This window comes from Quercus lobata, chromosome 9 (genome assembly GCF_001633185.2).
Source record: "Quercus lobata isolate SW786 chromosome 9, ValleyOak3.0 Primary Assembly, whole genome shotgun sequence".
In the NCBI taxonomy this organism is placed as follows: domain Eukaryota; kingdom Viridiplantae; phylum Streptophyta; class Magnoliopsida; order Fagales; family Fagaceae; genus Quercus; species Quercus lobata.
In genome coordinates this window covers 39,461,422-39,476,044 of record NC_044912.1, presented here as the reverse complement: position 1 = coordinate 39,476,044, position 14,623 = coordinate 39,461,422, and the positions used below count along the sequence as shown (strand labels likewise).

At 36.9% G+C, this 14,623-nt stretch overlaps 1 protein-coding gene across 1 annotated transcript; it reads right to left on the bottom strand.

Annotated features, from left to right (window-relative positions):
* Positions 1–494: 494 nt before the first annotated feature.
* LOC115961720 lies at positions 495–1,581 on the bottom strand. Its single transcript, XM_031080648.1, has 2 exons — positions 733–1,581; positions 495–638 (listed from the first exon to the last, which is right to left on the bottom strand). The coding sequence occupies exons 1-2, from the start codon at positions 1,579–1,581 to the stop codon at positions 495–497; spliced, it is 993 nt and encodes a 330-aa protein (XP_030936508.1).
* Positions 1,582–14,623: the final 13,042 nt, after the last annotated feature.

Here is a 14,623-nt window from a genome sequence, read left to right as displayed (position 1 = left end):
GTAACTGCACCCAGTGAATACACCCTCGTTCCTCCAAATCCTACAAGCGGGGCATTGGTTGGAATTAATCGTTCCCTCTCTATTCTCATTTGCTGAAAGGCTGGATAGTACAAGATATCAACAGAGCTTTCGTTGTCTACTAGCACCCTATAGGTGTTATACTCTCCTACCCGTATGTTGACTACGAGTGCGTCATCATGTGGGTGGTGGAGACGTCAGGCATCTTCCTCCGTGAACCCAATTACGGGATTGTCGACTCGCGCCATCTTTAGGGCATACCCTGTTAGTTGAATATTCTGAACCATCCGTAGGTATGCCTTACGTGCTTTCTTAGAGGAACTAGAAGTACTGCCCCCTGTGATCATCCTTATGTCTCCCATGGGTGGCCTGGGTTGCTCGTTTTCTCTTCGAGCTGGTGCTTCCTGGTTTTGTTCTATTCCTCCCTTGCTGACGAATTTTTGTAGTTTCCCTTGCCTAATGAGGGCCTCTATCTGTTACTTCAAGTCATAGCAATCAGACGTTTCATGACCGTGGTCTCGGTGGAAACGACAATATTTATCCCTAGGCCTCTTGCTAGGATCACCCTTCAATTTACCAGGGAATGTCAAGGCTTTTTCATCCTTGATCTGCATCAGGACCTGATCAATCAGGATATTCAGGGGGGGTGAAGTTTGTGAACCTTCCTGTCGGGGGCTCGGATCGTCGATCATCTTTTTTTTCTCCTGTTCTGGCCATCTTCCTACCCATATCCTGTCGAGCTTCCTCTTGCCCCTCTCTTTTCTTGGATTTCTCCTCACAGGCCAGTGGCGCATGTTTAGTATTCATGTACTTGGTGGCCTTGTAAAGCACATCCGACATGGTTTTCGGGTCATTCTTGTATAAGGAGAATAAAAACTTACCCTTTCGTAACCCATTCGTGAAGGTGGCTACGAGGATCTTGTCGTCAGCTTCATCAATCGAGAGTGCTTCCTTGTTGAAACGGGCTATATAAGACCTCAGCGTTTCATCCTCCCGTTGCCTAATGCTTATTAAGCATGCGGTTGACTTCTTATATCTATGCCCCCCGATGAAGTGTGAAGCAAACTGGGTGCTTAGGTCCTTGAAAGTGCTGATGGAGTTGGGTGCCAACCTACTGAACCAAACTCTTACAGGACCCCTTAGTGTGGTAGGGAAGGCCTTACACATGATTTTGTCTGCTACTCCTTGAAGGTACATTAGGGTCTTGAATGATTCTAAGTGATTGAGAGGGTCCTTGGCTCCATCGTAGCTTTCTATTTGCGGCATGTGGAACTTCTGTGGTAAGGGGAAGGAGTTGACGGACATGGTGAATGGTGAATCTGTCCGATGGACCAAATCGTTGAGGTCATTTGACACTTTCCTCCTGAGCGCGTTCATTATGAGGTCCATCCGTTCTTTCATCATCTGCATCTCCGCAACAATATGGGGTGGAGCCGTATCAGTAATGGATGGACAGCTCATGTCTTGTTGTTTCGGTCTGCTCGGGGCGTTACTACTCTCCGACCCCTCTTGGTTTCTTCGTTCAGCACTAGTACCTTCTTGGTCTTCCTCTTGGGTACCCATTGTTGCGTTCTTCTGTCGTAGCTATTCCTCTAGGTCTTGGTTTTGTTTGGTGAGACATTCCACTACTACTGTTAGGGTTTGGACCTGCCTCTCGAGGGCAGTGGGTCGCAGCTCATCTCCCTAAACGTTATTGGTGGTCACCATCAAGCGAGTAAGTACCATGCAACTCTTTATCCGGGAAGCGTTTGTATGGCTTACAAGTCGCAGTCTTCCCACAAACAGCGCCAACTAATAATGCTGAAAAATCACCAGTGAGCCACGCAATCCTTACATGCTCAAAACGATACCTGCACAATAAAAAGAAAAAACCTAACAGAGAGCACCGATGTGGTGTCAGCCAAATACCCTCCGAAGGTCAAGTTAAAACTTTTCACAACTCTAGAGTGTCAGAACTGGGGTGAATTATGCGTAACTGTTTTCTAAGGGTCTTTGGGTTTTTATAGTGGTGTAGAACCGAATTCCCTTGACTTGCGTCACAAGTCTTTTCCTTATAAGGAAGATCTCCATTAATGAGCATATATTCCAGAATTCTTCTTATGTTAGAATTCCATTCGTATTGGGACTCTACGAACTAGGGTTAATCGTGAGGCACAAGCCGTTTCCCTTTAGGGTTTCTTGGAGACCACAAAATGATTAATTGAGTGCCACGTGGCCTTTATGTCCATCCACCCTTTCGTCCATCCACATAGGATCCGTCTGTCTAATTTGATCTATCATATCTAGTTTTTTCTCCCTCTTCAAGTGTGTTTTTGTATTCCATCTCAGATGGTCCAATACCAAAACAGGCTTTTAGGTTGATTGCGATTTCAAAAATCCCGATTTGGAAATCTTACCAAACACAAAAACAAATGAAAAAGAAAATCTTGATTTGAAATCTCAAACTTCATTTTGGCTTAAAAAAATGTTGAACCAAATGGGCACTAAAGCAACTTAAGAAATACAAAAGTTTAGGATACATAATAAAATTTTCCTTTTTAACCAAGAAAAAAGAAAAATCCGCATACTAGTATGGCATTAGGTTCAAAGGGAAAAAAAAAATTTAGGGTAATTGTTTTTTGCTGAATAAAACTTTATTAGGAAATTTGGTGTTGGTGGTATGGAAATGATATAAGATGAAACCCAAAGTTGTTTTTATTTTTATTTATTTATCTATATATACTATAAAATCGAAGCCTTTTAACTATTTGTTGACCACATGAGAGTTTGCCACATAGGATTTAAAGCTCTCACAATTTTTCACATCACCAATTAATTTTTAATTTTTAATGTTTTATTATTAAAAAGAAAAAAATAATAATAATTTGACTAAATTCTCTCAAAATAATTCGACTCTCTTTGAATATAGTCCGCTCCTCTCCCTTTGAATACTCCCAAGACCCAGACGTAGAAAACAAACCAATTCTACCACCGTCCCAGCTGTGGCAAAGGGTATGGCAGCTATGTAGGACTCCCTCGCTTCTTAATTTCACTTCATAATAGTAATTCTGTTTTTTCTCTTTGCTGATTGGTTTCTGACAGTCCCAAAAAACCCACAAACTAAGCAGATAAGCCATGAGCTGTGGAGTGTTGTTGTAGATTCAAGATTGGTCGTAAATACTGGGATTTTAGGGTCGTTTATTTTTTTTTGATAGGTAATAAGACTTTTATTAAAAAAAATTGAACATCATGTTCACGATGGTGAACACTTTGAACAATGAAACAAGTACAAGAAGATCAAGAGCTAAAAGAAATAGAAGCTAAAAAATCAGCTACAACAGTACAATTCGTACACCCCCAAATACGAGCCCAAAGAAACAGAGTACGAAAAAGTACACATTTTAGATGTTCCAAAGTTCTCGCCTTGTCTTCAAAAATGCGGGCATTACGTTCCTGCCATACTAACCACATTAAACATGCCGGGACCATGTTCCAAATGATTGAAAGATGCTTTCCAAACCAGTTTCTCCAACTAAAGAAAAAAGATTTCACTGACCTTGGCATTACCCATTGAATCCCAAACGCTGCAAAAACTTCACACCATAAGGCATGAGAGAACTTACAGTGAAGAAGAAGGTGGTTCACTGATTCCCCATTGCAACAACACAAGCAACACCTATTAACCAAAAACTGACCTTTCTTAATAAGGTTGTCAATAGTGAGTATCCCATCATTAGCTGCTGTCCATAAGAAGAAAGACACCCGTTTAGGCACCTTAGTACGCCATATACATTCCCAGGGAAAGGCATCAGTGGTAGGACTAGATAGTAGCTTATAAAAAGAGCGCACATCAAAAACACCAGATGTAGTCAATCTCCAGACCATCTGATCCTCCCCCTCACCCCTCGGCATAGAGGAATAAATAAACTCAAAGAATGAGTAGACAGTGGTTGCCTGCCAATCCTGAGGACCATGACGAAACAATAAATTCCAGCTCTTCCCTCCTTCTGAATTTGATACAACCAAGTCAGAGACCCATGCTTCTTTAGTAATAGAGCAATCATACATGGAAGGGAAAAGGTCCTTTAAAGGAGTAGTCCCACACCATGGGTCATGCCAAAATCTAACACGGCTGCCCTCCCCCACAGTAAACAAAATCTGGCTAAAGAACTTCCCTGTTCCTTCTTTAATACTCCTCCACATCCCACACCCGTGAGCACCTCTTACCCCTCTAGTGCACCAACCTCCTCTCGCCTCTCCATATTTGTCTGCTATAACCTGACGCCATAATCTATGATTTTCTTTCCCAAACCGCCACAACCACTTCCCAAGCAAAGCCTTGTTAAACAGCCCAACTCTCCGGATTCCCAAACCACCACATTCAACTGGCAGGCATACCTTATCCCAAGCAACTAAAGGATATTTAAAAACATCCTCTGAGGCCCCCCAAAGGAAAATCCTCTGAATTCTTTCAATTCTTGCAGCCACAGCCTGAGGGATAGTAAATAACGATAAAAAGTAGGTGGGAAGACTCGATAGGGTACTTTTTAACAAAATAAGCCTACCTCCTTTCGACAAATACAGCCTTTTCCATCCAGCCAACCGTTTCTCCATTTTTTCAATAATAGGATTCCAAATTGATGAATCCTTATAATGTGCCCCAAGGGGCATGCCCAAATATCTCATAGGCAGAGTGCCCACCTTGCAGCAAAGGATACGAGCCAAACCATCCAAATCCCCAACATCACCAACAGGAACAATCTCACTCTTGCCTACATTCACTTTTAGGCCTGTAATAGCTTCAAAGAAAATCAGCACCATCCGCACATATAATAACTGGTCCCTAGAAGCATCACAAAACAGTATAGTGTCATCAGCAAAAAGAAGGTGAGAAATATGGATACCCCCATGTCTATGAGACCCCGCTTTAAATCCACAAAGAAAACCACCATTTTCTGTCCTCTTCAAAAGTCTACTCAACACTTCCATAATCATAAGAAATAGAAGTGGAGATAAAGGATCCCCTTGGCGAAGACCACGAGAACTACCAAAAAAGCCTGCAGGAGATCCATTAACCAGAACAGAGAATTTAACTGTAGAGATGCATGCCTTGATCCACCTACTCCACCTTGCCCCAAAGCCCATCCTTTCCATAAGGTAAAAGAGTGCATTCCAGTTCACATGATCATAAGCCTTCTCAATGTCCAGCTTTATTATAACACCTGGAATACCACTCTTCAACCTGCTGTCTAAGCATTCATTAGCAACAAGAACTGAATCAAGGATTTGTCTCCCTCCCACAAAAGAGTTTTGAGAGTCGGATATCAGTTTATCCAAAACTCCTCGAAGCCTATGAGCCAACACCTTAGCCAACAGTTTATAAAGGCTGCCCACAAGACTAATAGGGCGAAAGTCTTTGATATTTACTGCATTAGTCTTCTTGGGGATCAAACAAAGAAACGAGGCATTAAGAGATTTCTCAAAAACACACTGACTGTGAAAATCTTTGAAGAAAGCCAATATATCCCCTTCTAAAACACTCCAGCATTTCTGAAAGAATGCCATAGTAAAACCATCTGGCCCAGGGGCCTTATCGCCTTCCGCCTCCTTAAGAGCCTCAAGAATCTCCTCCTTCGCAAACTCTCTCTCCAACATAGACCTCTCAGATTCGTCTAGACAAGCGAACTCTAACCCATCAATAGTAGGTCTCCAAGTTTCTGGTTCCTGATATAATCTCTTGTAAAAATCCACCACTTGATCCGTAATATCTGAATCCTCCTCAAAGAGAACGCCATCCACCTCCACTCCTCTAATCTGATTTGTTCGCCTATGTGAATTGGCAATTCTATGAAAAAACCGTGTGTTGTTATCACCTTCCTTGATAAAAAGAGCCTTGGATTTCTGCCTCCAAGAAATCTCTTCCAAGGAAGCTAGAAAATCTATATCAGATTTAACCACCAACCTTCTAGCCCTATCCTCTTGAGTCAACACCTGCATCTCTTCTCTCAAGTCAATGTCTAAGAGCTCTGTCAGAAGACTCTTTTTCCTAAAAGCTACATCACCAAAAACATTTTTGTTCCAATGCTTCAAATCCCTTTTAAGGGCTTTCAATTTACAAGCTAGAACATAACTTGGAGGTCCTATGAAATGATAACCATTCCACCAATGACGAACCATATCCACAAAACCCTCCACTTTTAACCACATATTTTCAAATCTAAAAGGGCTCTTCCCCCTCGACATACCACCAGCCTCTACTAGCAAAGGACAATGATCCGACACCACCCTGGGGAGAGTTCTTTGAGTCACATCTAAGAAATGCTCTTCCCAATCTGCTGTCATCAAAACTCTATCAAGTCTGGACATAGAAGGACTATCAGAGTCTCGAAACCAAGTATATTCACCTCCTACCAAAGGCAGATCAATCAGCGAATGTTTAGCAATGAAATCCGAGAAGTTAAACATGGCTGGACTGAATGAGTTACAGCCAAGTCTCTCAGCCGGGTAACGGATAACATTGAAATCCCCCAACAAGCACCAAGCCCCAGCCCACCGTGCTCTCACTGAGTCTAATTCTGCCCACATAGCATCCCTAAGACTCCCATCAGTCGGTCCATACACCCCTGAACAAATCCATTCAAAGCCATCTGACACACCCTTCAACACAACAGAAATTGAAAAACTTCCAACCACCGAATCTACTCTCTCAAAAACCCGTCTATCCCACATCAGAATAACACCCCCAGATGTATGTATGGCATCTAAAGCCCCCCAGTCTACAAAGGGACTGCCCCATAGACTTTTAACCAATCTGGAATTTGTGCTGTCAAGTTTAGATTCTTGAACACATACGATATCACACTTCCATTCCCGTAAAAGATTCTTTACAACATCTCTCTTATGAGGATTATTCAAACCCCTCACGTTCCATGACAGCATTTTTAAATTCATTTACCAACAAATAAACCCAAACTAGAGGATTTCAAACTGCCTCTAGAACTTCTGCCAGGATGCCCATCGTAATTAATAGATGAAAACAAATTTCTTAACTCCCTCATCCCCTTTTGGTTTGAATTGCTTACCCGACGAGTAGTAACAGCAGTTGCTTGCTGCTCCCAAACCCTCTCAAGTTTTTGAAAAAAATCAATACACTGTTTCTCGCAACAATCAATTGGGAAACCCACATAGGTACCAAAATCTCTAATCATCCTGCTCACCCATTCTGAAGGCTCCAAAACCTCTTCCACTGAAATCCCATCCGAGCCATCATCCATAGAGACGAGATCAAGAGAACCATTTGGGTCCCACAAAGCCAGAGGTGTTATGACCTCAGGATTAACAGCCTCCTCACCCTTACCCAAAGGCAAAGAAGCATCCCAAATCAGTCTAGAAACCTCAGGGTCAACCGACCCACAACCCACCTCAGAAATAGGAACATTCAAGTCCGAAACCACCCTCACTTGGCTCTGAGCCTGAACTAGACACCCAGAATTTTCAACAGTTGTCACACGAGCTCCAAGACCTGTATCGGCAACCAAAAACCCAGTCCCTTGGTCCACGTTTTGATCACCGACAACAGGGGAGCATGCCGGTGCTCTATCGACACTCAAGTCTGCCTCCACAACAGTGCCGTGAACAACTGACCCCGACTCACGATCGACGAGCTTCGAATCAGTCACAATAGGGTCACTCAGTCTCTCGCCGGAGCACTGGAACTCCCCTGACTCTTCCATGTGAGCCGGTTCCTCAACGGACTTCATATCGGCAACCTGAAGGCCACCCAGTCCCTCGCCGGAGCTTGGGATCTCCCCTTTCTCGTCCTCATGTGTCCCCGATCCTTCCCCAGTCACCCACTCAGAAATTTGCAAGTCATCGGACCCAACACTTCTACGGATATGACTTGAAATATCAAAAGAGGGCTGGCCCAACCCATTCTCACGGTTGGTTTGGTGGGCTTGATTGGGTCTGCTAGCAATGGGCTGTAATTTACCCCAGGAAACAGTCCGCTTACCCTCACCCACTAAGTCAATGGAAATTTTTAAACAAAAATGGGCCTGGGTCCATTTTAAATGACTTACACGGACAGGCCTACCAGCTGTTGACACCCTAGCAGATATTGTCTTTTTGGAAACCTCATCAAATCCCCCCAAAGACTCAAACTGATTATGCTGACCAGTTATATTTGGAAGATGCTTCACCAACCGTAAATTACTCCCTTTATTCTCGAGGCCATTTAATTTTTTCCAAACTGGGGGTTTTTGCAGGTCAACTGCTTTTTCAAACTCTCCGCCTCCGGCAACCACCCTATCCACCGGTCCAGCAATCTTCTTCCCCAAAAAATAGTCACTTAATCTTTTTCCAAACAAAGTCCAACCACTTATCTTGGTCCCCTCTGGAACACGTAGGCAACCCCTTCTTGCACCATTGTGGTATTCAGAGATTTCCACAAATAAGCCGCTCTTGTTAAATCTACTGGCAACCTCCAAAAGTTTAGAATTCTCTCGTAAACGTTTGAAAAAAGGTTGTTTTCGAAAGTTCCACTGATCTAGGTCTGTCAAGCAAGCAATAATCCAATCCAAACCCAAACGGCCTACCCTAATGGCGCCATGGAACTTACCCCGTCGTTCGTGAATAGCATAGGAATCTATCCTACCACCATCAAAAGCTAAAGAAAAAACCTTTGAATCAATACGAAAAACAGCTGAAATCCTCTCTACCCCCCCTGACTGTGGTTTAGGCTTAGGCTGTTGAGGTTTAGGTGGCTGTGCAGGAGTAACGGTAGGCTTGGGTTGGAAGTTTGAGGGAAGTGAGACGTTTGATGGCTGTGTGGGAGTAACGGTGGACTTGGGTTGAAAGGTTGAGGGATGTGAAACGTTAACAGTATGGGAAGCTATGGGCAAGGGGGGTGGTGGTGGTCCTTGGCCAAAGGTCGGCCAAAAAAATTGTGGTGGTGTGAACAAAGGTAAAGTGGGGTGATAAGGGTTGTAGGGATGGCACGTTGGTAGGGATGTTGGTGGTAATGAAGGTGTAAAATGGACATGTTGTGGTGGAGGGGGTTGTGGATATGGTGGTGGTGGTATAAGGGTGGGGTAAGGTGGTAGAGAGGTCATAGTCTCATTTCAAGGATTCCAACCTTCAACCACCATACAAACAAAAATTTGAATGCAAGAATGTACAGATGATAGGGTCGTTTATGAGAAACCCAAATATATTTTTTGAGGAGTTTTGTTTGATTCTTTGTTTGGTTGCAGACCCTAGCTTCTTCTCCAATGTCCTCCTTCAACAACTTTGACTTTACCCTCTGCCAAGGTAAGATTCATAGTAAAAACTTAAGGTTGCTATTCACTACTATTAAACTCTCTTTTTTTCTTTTTCTTTTTTCTTTTTTCCTGATTGCTATCATGCCCAACTAAGGACCAAATCTATAGAGTTTAAAAGCTATCTACAAATCCCAACACACAACAAAGTGCATGATTTGGAAGCGAAGGAAAAAGGTAGAGAGTTGTGTTTTTTCATCTTTCATATCTATTTTTGAAGCATATTTTCTGAGACTTTACCGTAATCCAAGCTAGTATATTGATTATTGAATTTAATAGGTAGTGGGTCATTTGTCATTGTTGTGTTGCCTTTGAAAAGTGGGAGGATTTGCTTTGAAGAAACATTGGTTTATAATTCGCTTCTTATGATTCACCAATATAATAACTCTGTTATGTATATGCTTTTTAGTTGCAGTTCAACTGTTTGAAAAATTTACTCTTCAGTCTATGCCTCTTTATTCAGTTGTGTTTGTGTGTTTTGTGTATGTTTCTTTCATTGTTTTATTTATGCATCACGCATGGTTGTGTGCAACGTGAGATGGCCTAATTTTCCTAACTAAATTAGTATTCTATTTGGTCTTAGAACCATGTTGAATCCAAATCTAGAAAACTGTTCTTGGTCATTTAAGAGCCATGGATTTTTTTCAAAACAGAGAGAGTTCGTTAGGATATATGTTTCTCTGTTTATAGAATACTAGTTTTGTTGCACGTGCAAGGCACATGGAGAACACTTTCTAACTACAAATAAATATTTTATGATAGGATTAGAACAGTTAAAATTAAGTCATTATTAGAATAATAATTAAGTTTAATTTTTTGATCTATCAAAGTAATTTTTTAGGTGCACAATAATTTTCACCAAGTAATTCATAACCTTCATGATCAGAATCCTACACACATTACATTCTGCTATATCTTGTATACAAAGTTCATATTGATGTATATATAGTAGCCTATAGAAATCATGTATCTTTGTCAACTCAAAATAATCAGACAAACCATTCTACTCTAGCTTCCAAACTTCCCCCAATCCTTCTTTCATTCTTTGTTGTGAAAGATCACATGCATAGAAACCTACATATGACAAAATTGTCCACTAAGCAGTCATATAAACCAATTGAAGGGAAAACAAGCCATTCATGTCATGCATATTTTGTGAGAATGTAAGGGTTCTTTCTGCCAATTGATGAGGTAAATAGTGTAAGAATGTTAAATTGATAGTCTGATATGCAATGCAATCATTCAGCTTCTTTGAATTGAACTTGAAAAAGCAAAAAGCAAAGGATGAGAGCTTCAACAAAAAAAATATTGAATTGTTGTCAAAAGAAGACACCCAGGCCTTTTGATCCTTTGGAGCCAAATTCTAAACAAAACCCAGATGAAAAAATTAACAACAAATAATTTTTTAAAATTAAAAAGAAAACCTAACCAATCAACAAACAACAGTGGTTGAAACTAATATCGCTTCCACAAAAATTGGAAATTTTCAACCAAAATACCTTATAAAAAGTAGAGGAAACTAATACAAACACAAACCCATGCACTTATGAATCAATCTACAAAATCAAAGCCCTAAAATTGCACTTTCAGTCAAAATAATACATAAATAATGATTAAAAAAAATATTAAATACATTAAGAAAAATCGGTTTTGAAAGACTAGCATGTACATGATGTTACCTAAATAGCTGAAAAAATATTTCTCATTTCCTTCACTTTCTTTCCCAAGTGGGAGCAGTTGGGATGAGAAGGTCTACTCTATCTTTGATTCTAGTTTTACTTGTGAGAAAAATCCGGATTTTATGCTCTTCTCTACCTCTCCGGATTTTATTTCTTTGATATTTCTCTCTCCTGCCTTCTCTTTTCTGTACATCTCCATTCTTGATTGGGACTTGAAGCGGCTGGAGATAAGTATAAAAATTAAAAAGACAAAAAGGCCCTTCAGCTCTTTACATCGTAGTGGTTTTTCCTTTCATATCCTTAAGGGTAAGAATGTAGTTACCATTTTATTTGTAGCTAGTTATACGCCGTGTGTTGCAGGATTTTATGAAAAAAATTTATAAAATAAATGTATAAATCATCATATTATATATAATAAAAGTTAGGTTTAGACGTCGTGATTGTATCACGTGACTTTATCAAATCGTAGAAATTTTAATGAATTTTTAGATTTTTAGATTTTAAGAATAGATATATACATAATTTTTTTGGATAAATATGACAACTCAAGAAATGAAAGAAAGTAGTATTTAATTTACAACTATAACAGTTGTGTCTATCTAAAATGTTATCAACAAAACCTAAAATCAGTAGAATAGAATTATCTAAGAATAGAATTTAAATAAAAAAGAGAGATGAAACTACACTAAAAAAAAAGAAGTCTAATGCATCTTAAATGGCAACAACTTATACTACCAAAAAAAAAAAAAACAAAAAACAAAAAGAAAAAGGAAAAAGAGGTCTAATACATCCACTTAGAAATTGAAACTTCCATAATTGGAAAAAGAGCTTCCATTGTATATTGAAATCATATATACAAATATGCATAAAAGAGGTCTAATACATCCACTTAGAAATAGAAACTCCCACAACTGGAAAAAGAGTTTCTGTTGTATATTGAAATCATATATACAAATTTGCATACGTATCTTAAAAATAAATAAATAAATAAAAAAAGATAGAACTTGTATTTTTTTCCCTTTTTTTTTTTTTTGCTGGATAAATTTGCATCTTTTGTCATCTTTTTCCTAACAATTAAGTAAAAAAAAAAAAATTATTTAAGTTTTACCTAAACTACTTCTTTTTGTTCATATATTCTTCTTCACAACCTAAAATTCTCACTATAAATACACACAGTTTTTGGGTGTTTCATTATTTCTACCACGTACTTTATAATTATTTGATATATTCTTCATTTCTCCTCTCTGCCTTACCTATAACCTTGCAGATAATTTTTTTTTTTCTTTCATCAAATTGAAAAAAAAAAAAACTAATATGTAATTATTAAAACTTTCTATAAAAAACGTAAAAGGAAAAAAAAAAAAGATATTAAAAAACTTTCTTTAAAACTTTCTTTAAAAAAACTATTAGTTCTTGCAGGTTAATTACATATTAGATTTTTTTTTTTTTTTAAATACTCCTACATCTATTTCACCGGATGCTTTTGAACATTTCAATTGGGACTATTGCTCACAACTTTTTTATTTTAATTTGTACATATTAATATTAGATTAATCGAAAAAATATTATATAGTAAGCGTAAAATAAAAACTGCTTCATGTAAAATTGTAGGTAAATTAATATTAGATTAATCATGACTCTAATTTATTTTTATCTCTAATTCATTGTTATCATAAAGTAAGTATATCTCAAAAAAAAAAAAAAAAAAACTGTAGATTAATATTAGATTAATCAGGACTCTAATTTATTCATATCTCAAATTCAAAAACTCAGGACTCTAATTCATTCTTATCTCTAATTCATTATTATCATAAAGTAAGTGTATTTCTTAAATAAAATATAAAAAAACATATTGCTTCTCGTAAGTTTTTTTTTTTTTTTGGTATTAACTTTAACGTAAACAAAATAAAAATAAAAATAAAAATCTAATGACAATAGCTAATAACGTTAACTATTTTTTTTGGGATAAAGTATTTAAAAAAAAAACAAAACTAATATGTAATTAACCTAAACTTCTTGATTAGGTAACTTCAAGGAGTTTAGAATATTTGATTTTTACTTGGACTCCTTTTCTAGGTGGAGTATGTATATATATATACACAGTTAGTTGGTGTAGTTTTTCATTCTCCAACTTATTGTATAGTTTTTTTATTTAGGCTTCCATTTTTCTACCTACAATCATGTAGGTATATATTTTTTACTCCAATTTTTTTATTATAATCAATTAAATACATTTTATGTATTTGTTGCCTTTTGTTTAAGCTAATTTCCTTATATTTTTCTTTTTTTGAGGGGGTAATTTCTTTATATTTGATCTAATTCATATGTTAATTGTTTGATCCAATTTAATTATTTTGTTGTCCAATATATATGTAAGGTGTCGTAGTAAATTCCAATCATAGACTATTAAATTTACATACAATTTTGCAATCTATATGGTACTTTGTTTTTTTTTTTTAATCTGTTTTTTTTTGTATTTTTTATTTTTTTAAGGTTTGTCAAGAAAGATTTCAAGCATCCTAAGAAAGGTTTGTAATTTAGATGTAGAACTTTGCAATTTTTTTTTAATTAGAACAAAGGTTTTATTCCTCGAATAGATCTATCTTTAAAAAGTGGCCGATTTTATGTTACTTTGTCTAAAGATTTTAATTATTAATATTATTGTTAACAATAATGCAAATTACTTATATTGTAGATTCATTAGATATAATATTCATATGTGAATAGTTTGATACGTATAACTACAAATGATATTATAATAGCACAATTGGTATTTTAGAAAATAATTTTATATTAAGGTGCTATCATTTTTTATAGTTTGATACGTATAACTACAAATGATATTATAATAGCACAATTGGTATTTTAGAAAATAATTTTATATTAAGGTGCTATCATTTTTTATTTGATGGTTGTCATACTAATGCAATTTATTCATTTCGTTATAATAATTACTTATTTGGTTATAATAATTATATATATTCTACAAAAACCGTGCAACGCACAGGCCTTCAACTAGTAATTATATATTTTAATAGATTCGATAAAGATAAAAAAAAATTATTAAATATAAATAATTATCTCACTAAAATAAGAGGTAATTTTTTTTTCTAAAACTAAATTAAATTGATAATTCCAAATTGAATTTTAAATGGATAATTATTTTTAAAAAGTACTAAACAATTGATAAATCTAAAATTAATATAATCTTGATAATATTATAAATTAAAAATTAAAGTTAATAATTCAAGAATACACATATAGAACATCTTGATAATTTGATGTAACATAAAAATCAAATAAGAAAATTTTTAAAATTAATATATTAATTCTAACCATATTTAATCATTAATTCTAAAAATATAAAAAGAAGGATCAAGGATTCAAATGCATTCCTACACATGCTATAAAATGGGAAAATCGAAGTTTAAACTCTCAAGAAAGTAATGAAAAATAAAATCAGAAGTTTAAGTCACATCTTTCCATTCATAAAGATTGAAGTAAACCTTATTTTCTCAACCCATGTATTTTCTATTTATACCTTGGAAATTATACTAACAATATCTGTGTTGCTACTCTGGTTGTTGCCAAAGCTATTGATCATTTGGCCAAACAATATTGTCATAAGGG

Bases quoted from the DNA above. Each gene is read 5' to 3' on its own strand.
- LOC115961720 (XM_031080648.1), bottom strand. From the start codon at position 1,581: ATGGGTACCCAAGAGGAAGACCAAGAAGGTACTAGTGCTGAACGAAGA. The intron at 639-732 runs GCCAGAACAGGA...CTGATTGATCAG, and splicing joins AGGATATGGGTAGGAAGATG to GTCCTGATGCAGATCAAGGA.